A 15,164-nucleotide genomic window follows, 5' to 3' on the forward strand; every position below is an offset into this window, starting at 1 on the left:
AACCATTCCAAGCACTGACGATGGCAGCCCTGTAGCTGAGCATTAGCAAGAAGTGGTGCTGCTTGTAGGAGCTGAGAGCCCATTTCCTGGCAGGCAATTCCATCAATGGCTGCATCCTTCACTCAGGACACTTCACCTGACTACACTAAAATCAAACCTAGAGATGCAAGTACTTGAGCATCTTAAAAACACATGAAGCCATTCAGTTGCACTTTTTCATGCTGCTAATTAAAGCAAAACCCCTTCTTGGAAGGGACAACAACAGATGTGCTCGTTTTTGAAGATTTTATAATTAAGGCAAGCAAGGCATGAACTTAGTGTGTCCATGCTCAAGGCTAACTTGATGAATGCAAACCAGGCTTTTTCTAAATACTTTTACCAAATACATGCACACACGTGCAGGAAAATCTCAAATCTGGCAAAGAATTCAAGAATCTACACTCTTTTACCTCAATGGCCATATCTCTCTACAATAATCCCTTCCAGAGAACCAGCAGGCATTGTAACAACACCATGCACTTCTCCAGGCCAGAATACCACTAAAAACCTGATCACACTAACACAGGATTTATTTCTGGCCATTTGCACTCTTAGACATGCAACACGTTACATTTGTTAGGAAAGGAAAGAGAAAATTGTCCAGTAGTCAGGAATTCTTTTTTAATTGAAAATTCAAATTGCTAATCTACTTGAACAAGAACTGCTTTGAGGCAGGCACCATGGCCACTGCAACACAAATGCACTGGATCTCAACAGCAGGAAACATTTTGAATAGTGCAAATACTGTGAATAGTGCAAATAACTGCACCTGCATGGCCGTGTACACCCTGGGCATCCCAGGCTTTGGGAGTCACCACTAACGGGAATACTCACAAACTTCCTCAGAACAGCTAATTTCATTTCAGCAAATACATTGAAACTACCTGTATTTAACCTGTGCATGACAGAGGATACTATAACTGAGGGCTACCATATATTCACGAGCTCCAGCTGCCTTCCCCAGACATTCAATACCATTCTTCATTTACAGGACCTGGTCAGCCTCTCTGGACACCCAACATGACAATGCTTGCAGTGAAGACTCCCTGTCTTATTTTGAAACAGTGAATTCCCTAAGCTTTGTGGCTACTTTTTTTTCCAGTTCGTGACATCCAGTGAAAATGTTTACATCTGAACTGGATTTGTCTCCTCATGTATCTCAAAAGAATGCATTCTTAAATACACCAACACTACCTAGGAAGATGCCAAAGCAGGGTATTCTTCTATAGTTCAGATGCAAAAAGATTATTTCACAGCACTTCCATATGTTTGTCAGGAAATTAAGCAGGGTCCAATTCATAGCACACTGTACTGTGATTATGTCTTTGAAAAACTTAATGGAGTTGACTGGCAGAACTCTTGGGATTAGTAATAAATTCAGCAGATAGGCTGTAACTGGTGATGCCCTGTGATCATCTGTGTCATGCCTACAGCAAAAGCCTTTGAGGTGAGGAATCCAATGACCACCTGTACTCTGCTGAGACTCTTCTAGAAACTGGTTACACCTACTTTTAAGTACAACTGAACACCCTAACCCAGCCCACACTATCTTCAAAGGCATTATGAAAACATGCAAACTGCCATTCATGATATTCCCAAAAGAATTCAATCTAGCTCATTCACTTAAAGGGTTGCACAGCACCTACCTCCCAGTACACTAAGCACACAGCTCAGATTTGTTCCCACTTGGTCATCCTGAATTATGGAGAAAAACAGTATTTTCCCTCCTTCCCCATCCCAACCCTGTACAGTAATGGCGTTTTATTTAGGGTTCAAACCTATTGCATATTCTTTCTTTGTCTGATATCCTTTCAGTTTTCTTATAATCTCCAATCAGTACTTGAACTCTGACCTGTGGTAACACCGGAAACAACACAAAACACAGAAAAAACCACAAAGGCACTGTTTCATTCAGTGCTTTCTCTTTCACCTGCAAAAACTAGAGAGGAACTTGCAGCTTCCCTGGGTGGATACAGAACAATGTAGGCACAGTAAGCACATAAATGAGACCACAAAACCTGCAAGCAGTTGGAGGAGCTGCAGAATTCCAGCAGTGTTTCCCAAATTTGATTGTCTTAATAAAATATCTTTTTTAATCTTCCTCAATTCTCTATTAAAGCAATGAGCATTTTTTCCATTATAGCAGTGGCCATTTCCCATAAATTCAGCACACATTTATTCACACACTTGAAGGAAGCTAACAATACTTTTTCAAGGTGAAGGTTTGTTGAAGCTTTTCAACAGTGGAAACATTAAAGACTAAATAATCACAGGCATCTGCTCATCTATGTTTTGACGCTTCTGCTAAGACACACTTCCATCTTTCTTAAAGGCTTCCTCTTGATTTCTGGACATAACAACAGAAGTATGAAGAGCTGAGGACATTTCTAATCGAGCTGTAAAACTCTGCAGGGTGTGGTGCTCTTATGAAATCAAGACCCAGGCATGAAATCCTGTCCTTTTTTGTGTGTGAAGTATTTCTTTACTGAGTAATGGCGCCAACCTGGATTCTGCAACCCTACATAAATCACTGCCAGTTGTGGCTAAGCTGTAATGTTAACCAACCAATTTAAAACCATTACTGACATAGAAACATGTATTTAGAGATTTTGTGCCAACTATGAAACCACACAGTTTTTCAATCATGTGAACAGGATACTCTATATGGAATGCTAAATACTAAAAGCCGCACTGGTTTTGGGGTTACCTTTCTTGATTGCTCAGTTTGGCATAGAGGGCTTTTACCAGCTCTGGACATTTCAGCAAATGTTCTGTAACAATCAGGAACCTAAGGGAAAAGAAAAAGAAAGTCTTATTAGAGCTATAAAAGCAGTATCCACGTTTACTCCAAATGGTGCTGGTTAGTTTTACTTGCAGATTAATGTGTGTTGTGCTTTTGGTCCTACTCACTAATAAATACAAATTGGCACAAAATAATTGCATGCTGTCCTGCAGTTTTTCCCCTAACACAGCAATGACTATTTCTCATCAGCTCAGCACACTTTTTCTCACATGCTTGAAGGAAAGCTGGCTGGAGTCTTAGGTCACCTATATACACCACAATTCAAACAATGAAGCACTCATCCAATGGTTTATACAAAAAGACAAAGTTCAAGCTTGAAAATTATTATTCTATTCATCACCACACTGTCTGTAAGCCCAAACAATGAAAAAAGTGCCCAAATAATATACTGATTTTTCTTTAAAAAAAGGTAATCTAACAAAGCATCAAAGCAAACGGGAACTTCTTTGTCAGATGCAAGGCAGCAAAGTACTTTTCTCAACTTCAAAAACATACCCTTCTTGTGTAATAGAGACCTAAGCTGAGAACCAATTCTAAGTTCTTGCTTTACAAGGCAGGTAGATATAGAATCATAGAGGCTCATATTCTGGAAGGGACCCACAAAGAGCATCGAGTTCAACTGCTGGCCCTGCACAAGACACCCCCAACTTTAACACAAGGATCTTGCCAGTCAAAATCCAGTGAAGTGATATTCTGTAATAAATTATCACCACCTTCCCTTTCTCACACCATATTTGGGCTTTCTGTCTGGAATACAAAAAGACCAACAAATGACTAAAAGTTGACAAACCAGCCACTGGTTTCCTCTTTCTCTTCACCAAAATGTGGCAAGGGATCTATGACACCAACCTTCCTCAAAGAAGAGTCTCTTTAAAAAGCAATCTATCCAAAACTGGCAATGGCTCACTCTTTCTTCTTAATACATTCTCTGGAAAATATGGTCAACCTTGGCCTTGTGCTAATGCCAGTATTTTCACTGTTTGCTCTCCCAAGCATCATCCACAGCAGTCCCTAGCAGGTGACAGTCATTTAATTTCAACCCAGACTCATACTCCTAGTTATGGGAAAAAAAACAGAGTAGTAAAAGTATTTAGCTCCTCAAATCACATCCCCAGGAGCACTAGCAGTGATATTTATGGTGCACAGGTACACTCAAACTAGATGATCCATTTTTAAAGTAGCTTGTCTAGGCTACAATAACTACCAGTTGAGCCTCAGAGCATCCTCTGAGCTGATGAAGTTACAGAGAAAAAACAGCTAAAATAATATTAAGTCAAGAGATTCCAATACTCCCTCCACCTCTTCCCTTGTTTTCCCTTTGTTGACAGCCTTTATTTCATGTAGCCATAATCTATTACATAGCTAATAAGAAGACCACAACGAAGCCTTCCAGCTGCAACAAAGTATTTTTTGCACAAGTACTCAATGCCAACTGGGCAAATAGGAGAATAAGACGTCCAAAAGATTAACAGCTAATATATTTCTAATCCTAACTGTGGACTTAGCCAGCATCTGATTCATTTACTGAAAAATTGACATTTTTAAGAGGGGGAGAAGAAAAACTATTTTCTACTGCACTTCTTTTTAGTGATATTAGCACATTCATTCATTAAAAAAAATCTGCAGAGGTGTAAGGAATCTTAAACTTAAAACTGGCATGCTGAGGAGTGTAGCATTGATGCAAGAGTTTTTAAGTCAGCAGCAAGAATGTATCCAACTGAGCTGTGCAGACTCAGTGTAACACCCAAGTCGAGCCATCAGCAGGGCAGTCAAGGGCAACTCTTCCACAGTTTCTGAACTAACATCTCACGGCCATCCACAGTTAAACCTTCTGAATTGTCACAACCAACTTCATTTGCCACGGATTTAAGTAGAACCACAAACTTTTGTGTGGAGCTGCCGAAGAAAATAGCACAGATCAGTGCTGTGCAGAACATAGAATTTGGCCTAAGAATGTACAAATTTCAGCTGACAAGGCAGTAGAGTAAAAAGTACATTTGAGGAGATAGCCTGAAGGCCGATTTTTCTATTTTGCAGTTGGGGCTATTTCATTTAAAGCTTAATTTTCATGTTTAAGACTATGTTGAGGAAACCTTCTTGCTTACTTGTCTTATAATTTAGAAGTGATCAATAATTATCACAGAAAAAGATCTGCTGCTACTAGGTTCATGCTCCTGATCACTACTGCAAAGTGGAAGGCCCACAGATCAGCTGTTCCTTGGGTCAGTGCTCCTGCATTCCTCACATGCATTCTGCACATTCTGTGGACTAGACCTCTACTGCTTGAGGAGCTTGGAATATTTTAAGACTAAAATTTCTGATTCTTACCTTCTGGTTTCATGATGTGATGCAACACCTCAGAAATCAAAAAGTTCTGGCTGCCCCATCCCTGGAAGCATCCAAGGCCAGGCTGGACAGGGCTTAGAGCAAGCTAGGATAGTGGAAGGTGTCCCTGCCCATGGCAGAGGGTGGCAGGAGATGAGCTTTAAGGTCCATCCCAACCCAAACCAATGTGTGTTTCCATGAAGTATCTGCTTCTGTAATTAAGTGTCCCTTTTGCCTTATCCGCTTTCTGCACTACTGTACCATGAAGAACAGAGCGTGAGCATCATCACCAAGAGATAACAGAAGAACTAACAGTGGAGCAAAGCACTTGCAACTCCTCCACCATGCCTAGCAATTTTGGAGGTAGCTAAGCAAGGATGCAGCAAATTCAATGTACTATCTTTAGTCCTCTCAGCACTCCTGTTTTTCATTTGTGGCACGGGAAAAGAAGAGGAAAGTAAGATCATCCACAATTCTGAAATATAAAAAGATATTCAGTTTTGGGTTACTGACTGAACATGGCATTTCAAATGCACACAAAAGGCTTTGGTAGGAGATTTAAACTCTCTTTGGGGGCCAACAGCAGAACCACTGGAATAAACTGAAGACCACTGTAATTTAGTGAAGGAAATCGTGAAAATTAAAGCTGTTATGCAAGCGTAACACAGTAAGAAATGAATAGTGTTAAATATGCCAATCTTCTTGACTCTTTAAAAATTGTTTGGCTAAAATCCTAAAAAAATCAAGTGCTTCCATAGTAGATAAATACAGGAGGAGATGTTCAAAGACTTTGTAACAGCACAAGGGCTGCATTGTACCAAACTGAAGTTCCAAAGCAGCCAAGACAAAGTGGTATGAGCTACGTTTGCACTCAGTATATTCCAGATGGCCACTAAGCTTGCTCCAATCAAAGCTGGGTGTAAGCAATCAACTTTATCATCAAATGTCATGCTCCATATTAAGTTGATTTTATCCCATTAGCAAATCTGGGGAACGATTTCCTCAGTCTCAGAAAAAGAGGAAGACAACCCCACATGTTTTCCAGGTACAAAGAACAAGACATGGCAATTCTCTACTTGATCAGCAACCTTCTTTTTCAATCTCAAAACCAAAAGCATTTTTCATCGCCCTACAATAATGCCACTCTATCCAAAATATTTAGTAAGAACTAAATAGCTACCTTTTTACTGTAATTTAACAAACAAATGTAATAAATCATCCACATTTTGAAGAAAAGTAAAGAAGAGAGTTCAGCTATTTTCAGCCAACCTTCAAACTCTCATCACCAGCCTTTTTAGATGCTAAAAAAGCAATATGCCTCATGAGGAATTATTTGGAATCAGAACATATTTTAGAAGAAGCATATTTCATCCTTGCACAAGAATAGAAGAACACTACCAAAACCATTTAAATAAACAATTACAAGTATAAAGCTATTTAATAACAAATGGAGCGTGTGTGTCATAAAATCCCCAGAAAAGAGGTAATTCACCCCATTCCCACTCCAGTACTTCTTGCTCAGAAGGAGAATAAAAAACCCCACATTTTCATATGGAAGGCTTGGTCCTAGTATCAAACATCACAATACTCCTCTCCTGGGCTGAACCAAGCACAACATCCTTCCATCTTCCAAAGGCATTCCCCCAGTGAAAGCATCCTCCCTACTGGCCATGACAGCCCCCACCAAGTAAACTCTGAGGTCTAGAAGACTGAATTCAAATTCTGTGCAGTATTTCTCTGATTCAGAGGACACTCCCACTGAATTTGACAGCTACATCTGAAAGGTACTAAACAGAGATTAAAACTAATTTATACATAAAATTGAAATAATTTTTTTCTGGAGAGATACCAAAAAATAAATGGAAGACGATTAGCAGTGGCTAATAGCACTTCCTGCTCCCCCTTCTCCACAATATACACAAGAAGAAAGAGGTGACAAGATAATTAAATGTATGAGGCTGAGCTTTGAAAGATTGAGGAAATCTGTGCCAATTCACTGCTACTGCAAAGAGAAAGTAGAAGTTAGTCAGATCTCTAAAATTAAGGAAACTTTTCCAAGTGTCAGTACTATTTAAAACCACAGCTGAGCTTGGAATCCGCAACGTAACTTCAATTTTCCTGGAATTAAAAAATAATTACTTTCTGGAGAACAGAAGAAGGGGGTGGAGGACATCCCAAACTGTCCAACAGAAGAAACTGAGCTGCCAGCCCAATGAAAAATAAAGTTACTTCACCCCACAACCCCTCACACACACCCCCACACCCCAATTTAGCAAAAAGAGCAGTACTGAAGAGTTCTATCCTTGCCTTTAAATCTGTGTCCATAGGCCAGACTCCTTGCCACAGGAGTACCAGTTTCTGTCCACACATATTTCCATAAGCCAGGACAAAAACCCAAAGGCAAAAAATTGGGGAGGGGTAGCCCCACATCCTAATCTTTACAGTAATCATTGAGTTGTGGTTGCAAAAAGAGAAAGTAGATGTTCAGCAAAACTCACTTCAATGCCAAACAGCTGACCACACTTCTAATATCATTTTTTTCTGAAAGCCAAAAAGCACATTATGTCTCTTATTTTAAAATGGAGGATTTTTGTACTTTGCTCTTCAGGAATTAAAAATACAACCTGTTTTTCCTATCCATATTGGCTGAACTGCCCCATGCACACACTTGGAAAAACTGATGACACAAGCTATACTCTCATCTCTAATGGAGCCACCAAGGTATTTCTAAAATAAACAGCTTTTAGAACACACATTGATCTTGGTTAGGATAAATTACAATGTATTTTTTTTACTACTTTTTCCTAATTATTTCTAAAGAACACATATTTTTCCAGGTTCACATTCTAAAATAGATCTCATGTGGCATTCTCTGTTGGTTTCTTTTCTACATACTGTACCTTCTACATTGTCTTACATACTTTGCTACTGGTTAACAACAAACCCAAGAGGGAGTGAATGTGGATGTGTGTGGAAACACAGAGAAACAACTTTTCCAAGGCTCCACAATCTTCCAGAGCCAAAGGCTCTCTGCATGTTTAAGAAAAGTTATTACTGAAAAAAAATAAGACAGAGCATTTCTTTGGAACTGCATAGGAGTTTGTAACAGAGGGCTCTTCAGGTCTTGGTAGCATTCACACAGAAACAGAGTAAAAAATACATATCATTTATTGAACAGTTATAGTCAGTTATGTTCCAGCTTTGTTTCCTAAAGGATGGATATGTCCAATTTCCTGACAGCATCCTTTGGTAGGAAGAGGCTGTTGAAAGCAAGCAGCACCAGAACAAGAATCAGCTTATGGTGCAGGTTTGCTTATTTGTTTAAGATATTTAAACATTAACACATTTAATCTGTTGGAACAAGTCCAGAGGAGGCCACAAAGTTGATAAAGGGACTGAAGCACTTCCTTTATGGAGACAGTATGACAGAGTTGGGGCTGTTCAGCCTGGACAGGAGAAGGTTTTGTGGAGATCTCACAAAACTTCATTCACAGTACCTGAAAGGGTTCCAAGGAAGCTGGAGAGGGAGTTTTCATCAGGAACTGTGATAAGACAAGGGAGAATAGATACAAACTGACAGAGAGTAGGTTTAGATTAGATTTAGGGAAGAAATTCCTCCTATGAGGGTGGTGAGACTCTGGCACAGGGTGCCCAGAGGAGCTGTGACTGTCCCATCCCTGCAAGGGTCCAAGGCCAGGCTGGACAGAGCTTGGAGCAACCTGGGATAGTGGAAGGTGTCCCTGCCCTTGGCATTGATACCAAAATTGGCCTGATAAAAACTTTCTAACACAGTTAGAGTTTCAGGGAGCAGACATTCTTTATGGCAGCACTGGGGACCTAGGGGGATCCTTCTTTCAACTGAGTGCCCCAAGCATTAGATGAACAGAACTTTTATCACACACTCTGATTACATATTCATGAGCTATTTCCACTTCCTTGACTTCATTTGACACAGTCACTCCCCTTACTGGAGGTGCTTATATGGTTGTTTGGTGTCTGTCTTCAACACCCAGGGTCTTTTCTAGGTGGCTGCTGCTTGACCCCCACTTCTGAGCAAGTGCAGTATCATTGTTTTGCATTAACTTCCACTTTGTCAGCCTTGCAGAGCTGAGCTGACATCCTGCTTGCATTTTGCATGAATTTTGTTTTGTTTGCTTCTCCAAGGCTAATATGGCTCTTATTTGATAAGAGTAAAATGTTGATCTGTTCTGCTATCCTTATTAAGTGAGTAAAACGCTGTTCAGTTCTATTTGTCCTTATCAGCAAGGAGATGAAATTGGATGAGCTTTAAGGCCCCCTCCAACCCAAACCATCCTACAATTATTTATATTCAACTCGTTATCTCAACAGATCAGAATTAAATTTGTGTATCATCAGAGATACTTCAGAAAGAAGGAAGATATACAGAAAATAAATTAGTGTCACACAAGAGCTTGAAAACCATGCTCATGTCTTTGAAGAGAAATACAAGATGGAAGAGAGGGATGGAAGAAGCAGACCCAAAAGATGCAGAAAAACCAGTAAGAGTTCAGGAGACAGCAGCTCACTTTGTGAAGAACAGCATATTTTCTAGAAGACAACTGCACAGCAAAGAACGACGGAGCAGATAGGATCAGTTAATTAGGGTATGCCAGAAACCAAATCCAAGAAAGGAAGCAAACTTGTTTCTGCAGAGTTAATGTCTTTGCAAAGACTTACTCTTTGAACTGCATTCTGTAACATCCTACACCTTGCAACTGTCCAAAGCAGCAAGCTCTGGGCACTCTCCACATGCCCGGCTACAAAGGGGTACAAGCCAGTCAGACAAATATTTTTAAGAACCTCAGAACTTATATACCATCTCAGAACTCAAATACCATCTGCTTCCTCAGACCATTGCTCTTGAGAGTCAGACCAGCAGCAGCAACCCCAGATGAGCTCCCAGCAGTCAAGATTACAGGACTGCTAGCCTGACACAAGCTCAGGAGCTGTACTGAATAGAAGTTTAGTGGCAATGTAAAAATACATTGTCTAATATATGTTAATTAATATTATTTTATTATGCCATTCGGCATCTAACATTAAAAATGGCAAGGACAGCAATATGCAAATAATCCTGGAGCTGTTGAGAAAATCAAGCTTCTAAAAGACAAAGAGAAGGATGCATCAGGTCTTAAATCATTAGAATATTTATTAAATGTGTGTATTACAATCTTCAGCTTCAGAGATTTCAGAGATAGAAGCATTTCTGAGCCTGACAAGTAACCACAAGCTTAATGAAATGAGCCTTCAGACCATCTGATCCAGAGAAACACGATCACAGAAAAACTGAACACAAAATTTGACCAGGGCACTCCTTAGAAAACTGACTTCCTCCTTTATTAACTATTTCTTAGCTCACAGCACACCACAAAAATACTTAACAGAATGTGTATCACTCGAGAAACACACTTAGATGTGCATCACAGCACTGTGTTCTCTCATTCTTTCAAGTTCTAAGGCAACTTTTTGTTACGCTGTCAATGTACAAACATTTTAAAACTGCATCAGGGCTTAGTCTAGAAATTCTACTATTCTGATCTGCAAAACAGCTCTCCTCTCATTCAAAAACTGCTTAGGAAGTGAATGACTTGACTTTTCATCACTGATTAGAATCAGAAGTTGCTGAACTTAGATCTTATTTCCCATGGCCCACCCCTCTCAGGAAGCAGAGCCAACACCTCAGACATTCCCTCTTTCCTGACTCAGAACCTTAGCCTCCTACCAAATGTCTTGTGACTCAAGGAGTAGGCAAAAGTGACAGGAAAATTCCAGAAAGCTACATCCAACCTTTGAAGACCTTTCCTTTGCTCTCTCTAACTGGGAGAGGAGTTTATGGCACACAGGAAGAACAGCAGAAGTTTTGCAACCAACTGCTGCCTCTAAAAAAGAAGCTCTGAGGAACTGCTCAAAACAATCCCAGATTTCCTTGGCTACAAAGTGTCTACAGAACTGCTGTGGAAGAGGAAAAAGGCATCACACTTGGAAGGAGGTTCCTCCTGAACTTTTCCTAAGGACTTTTCCAACTTGAATATGGGAAACTGGACTCTAAACATGAATACAGGATTATTAACAGAGAAAGAACTGTCAGCTCATCAAAATAAAGACCTGAAAGGTGTGCTTGCATTCCTGTGATGGGTAGAGAACTCAAGTGTGCTAGCTGAATGGAGCAGTGAGCACTCAATGGAAGAGACAACATTTCAGCCAATGGCCTTAAATCCAAATATTTATCCTGGATATCCTCTCTCTGTCCTAACAATTCACAGCAGCAACTGCAAAAATAGCTCGAGCATCATAGTTGTTTACATGTGGATTGCATTGGGTACTGTCTTAGAGGAACATTATTTCACACATTTCAGTGCACAAATAATGAACACAAGTTCTGCCTATGACCAAAACTTACCTAGTTATTCAAATAGAGTTCTAATACCTAAAAGCAGCAACTGACAGCAAGAAAGCCCACTCAACAGAAAGAATAAACACACACCTGTGGCATGCACTTCTTATTTGTTGTAACATGAAATCAGATGCTCCAGCTCAGACACAAGAAGGTAGACAGGAATTAAGTGGTACTTTTAACTTTAGGTAAGAACATCTTAATTTCAGTCACTTGTGAGTAAGCATTGAGCATAAGCACCAAGAATAATCTGTATTTCAGTGCAGTCACATAATAGCATAGAATGGTTACTGTGCACTTTTGCCAGCTCTGGCACAAGGAGACCCAAACCTTTCCAACAGGACATTCACTCTCTGCAAGTGCCACAGCCACGTAAATTCCTTTCAGCAATCCTACTGGGATGTAGATGTACTTCAGTAAGAGCTGCAAATTTTCAGCTGTTCAGTAACAGCTGCAAATTTTCAGGGCTAGAGTTTGCTCCTTTTTCATTTCAAGATTACCCTGAAAAGAGACCATTCCCCACGCACATCAAACACCCACAGTGGAGGTAAAACATTTTCATCATAACATCAACTGAATCTACTCACACTAGAGATATATCAGGGAAATGCATCCCTCAGCATTTATTTCGATGCTGCATTTATTCTGCATTTACCTTCAAAACATAAATTTGCCACTATGACTTTGGTATCTCAGTTAAAACAAATTTCAAAAATTAAGGATTATCAGGATAATTATCTGAAAAGCAACACTTGACATGAGTGTTATTGACAGACGACAAAACTCAGGACTTTGTTTGTCACTTTTGAAACGGAAGTCTCATCATCTGACCCTAAACTTATATTTTGCTTTTTGAAAACTACTTATGTCATAAGCAAACTGCCCTTGCCATTAAAAAAGCCCAGCCACAAACAAATTTTGGGTCATTTTTTTCAGTACAAAAGCAAACTATAAAATGACACTTATTTTTCATTCAATCATTTAAGTCTGTGTGAGACTTTCCATGTTGCTTCTAAAACACCAACAATTCTTCCTAATTAAATTTTGAATTTAAACACGACCTTAAAGAGAACGCTAGAATATAATTAATTATTTTTCCCTTGGAATACATGGCGTAAAAAATAGCTGAATGTGCATCCTTGCTGTGGAGGGCAGCACATTTATCAAAGGCATAGCTGACAACCATATTTAGAAGAATGGCCATTGGTAAAAAATACAAAAGTTCAAAGGGATAAAACCACTGATTAGGTGCTCTTAAAGAATGAAATGAAGATTCACAAAAAAATCTTTCCTGTTTTGGTGTAAAAATGACTGCATGTTGCAGTAGAAAATGGCTATGTTAAAAAAGGAAAAAAGGAAAGCCTCCAGGTTTTATGTAGCACTCCCAAGCAACAGACATACAATTCTTCTTAGCATGAGCTGTCTGTGAGACTATTCAGTGCTGACTTTAAAAAATCTCCACAAACCAGCACACAAGTATAAATTAGTTTGCATTCTAGAGCCCCATTTCATTAATGAAAGAAAAACAGACCATGATTTGAAAATTCCTATGTCCTCAACAAAAAATGGAGTCTTAATTTAGCAACAATCAAAAGAATCATGAAACTACCATGGAAATTATCTCCATTATAAACTGCTAATTTCTCATTAGATCTTCATTTACTACTTTGCAGTGTCACAAGTTTAGACATTTTAACACAGTGATTTACACCAGAAAAACACCTAATTAAGAGGTGACAAAAAAGAAAATTTAATGATACATACGACCACTCAGAATCCAACTGTTCTTTGTAGACTCTCAGGACATGAAGAGCCACAGTCAAGTTTCCAGGATCCAGCAGTTCTCTCACTCGCTCTGAATTCAGGCAGGTGAACAGAACCATGCAGCAATAGGTGACAATTTTCTCATCACTGTATGTCAGACACGTCCTTCAAAAGAAAATAAGAGTTAAGGGCAAGTTGAAATGGACCCTGGAAAAACAGGCGAGGGGCACTGAGTTTTTGCTGTCTTTTAGAGAACCACAACTTTGCCATTGTCTAAGAAGGATAAAAGTCATCTGCAAGGAAAAATATCCACCCCACAGCTGAAGTTCAAACTTCACAGGAAGTTTACAAAACTAATGCTAAACTGGAATGCTAATTTGGGAATGCTAACTAATGCTGCTTTTCTTACTGTAAGGTCTTCCTACACCTAGTGCTGACAAGTGGGCTCTAAAAACCCATGGAGAATGATTATCAAATTGAATCAAAGTGCCTTTGTTACCAGCTTACTACAAAAAATCTGGCTGAACACATCAACAATGCTGTCATGTGTCTGCACAAAACAGTTTATGTAATATTTCCTTACACGAATGTCATCAAATGCCCAGGAAGATATTCTGGCGAGGTTAGGAGGGGGATGGAAGGATTGAAAGAGATGAAGATTAGGGAACCTTTATAGATTACATCTGATCCATCAATACTGACAGATCTGCACAGCAGCAACACGAGAAAAGAAAATGCTGTGTTCTTAGAAATGAGTGTAACTACTTGAAAACATGTCTGAAATAAAGCTTATGTTTGAAGCTCGCAATTCAAAATACTTTTCTTCCAGTTTCTGTTAAATTTAATCATCTATTTACTGATAGTTTAGGACAAGCAGGTTTTAAAGGCTCTGACTCCTGCGGTTGACTAACAAAAAACATCTACAGGATATGGTCTCAACCAGCCCATTCTCACCAAAGTTATTTTTCAGAGTTTCATGGCGCTAGCAAAGGCACAACTACCATGTACAAAAGATTTGAATACAACCACAGAAATGACACTAGAAAAAAACCCGCATCCATGCTTACAAGAAGAGATCTGGGAAAGCACACTTCCAAATGCTATTCTGGGAATCTCCATTTCCTGCTGCAATGTTTCCAAGAAACTGAAGACTACAACGAAGAGCTGAAAAAATACAGAAAATGTATTAACAAGAATTCAAAGCAACACTAATAAATTTCACAAAAATTACATACTTCAATATTCCAGATACACACTGCAGAATCCATCTCCAGGAAGCTTTAGGTGCAGTTATTTCACAGGTACTGTACATAAATATTTGCATTTTCTCTTCTCATACAAATAAATTTACGAAGTATTTTAGAATTACATCCAAGACTTGTCTGAGTATGACACACCAGCTACTGGTGATTACAAGAACTAATTAACAGGTTCTTGCTTCCCACATTATATTCTGATTAGCAGGAAAAATCATTATAGATTATTATGATGTGCTCAATACCTTGTATCCCAGAATTTCTACCCTAGAAAAAATGAAAGCCAGCTCTCCAAATAGCTCTGCCTCCATTTTTGTCAGTGAATTTAATATGGATGATTTCTGTTCTTACTCCAAAGGATTTATTTTAGCCTCCTCTCAATATAGATTTAAAATACAAGAAGATGGTATTTCACCACACAAGTTAATATCCTAGAGCAGCCACCAAAAGGTGTAAAGTTATAAAACACAATAGCATGAACCCAAAGACTTCACAAAATTGAAACACGTATTTTGTCCCTATCAACAACTTTCAATAGCCTGGCCCTTATTAATAAGTTGGC

General features: G+C 39.1%; 1 protein-coding gene across 1 annotated transcript in view; it reads right to left on the reverse strand.

The window, feature by feature from the left end:
• ATXN10 (ataxin 10) overlaps window positions 1–15,164 on the reverse strand; it is a 94,649-nt gene that overhangs the window by 55,889 nt on the left and 23,596 nt on the right. Inside the window, exons 4-6 of the mRNA XM_038153277.1 lie at window positions 14,414–14,510; window positions 13,347–13,511; window positions 2,747–2,827 (exon numbers count right to left, since the gene is read on the reverse strand). Coding sequence (XP_038009205.1) covers window positions 2,747–2,827; window positions 13,347–13,511; window positions 14,414–14,510 — 343 coding nt within the window. The remainder of the gene's footprint in view (window positions 1–2,746; window positions 2,828–13,346; window positions 13,512–14,413; window positions 14,511–15,164) is intronic.

The sequence above is a fragment of the Motacilla alba genome, chromosome 1A (assembly GCF_015832195.1).
Source record: "Motacilla alba alba isolate MOTALB_02 chromosome 1A, Motacilla_alba_V1.0_pri, whole genome shotgun sequence".
In the NCBI taxonomy this organism is placed as follows: Eukaryota; Metazoa; Chordata; class Aves; order Passeriformes; family Motacillidae; genus Motacilla; species Motacilla alba.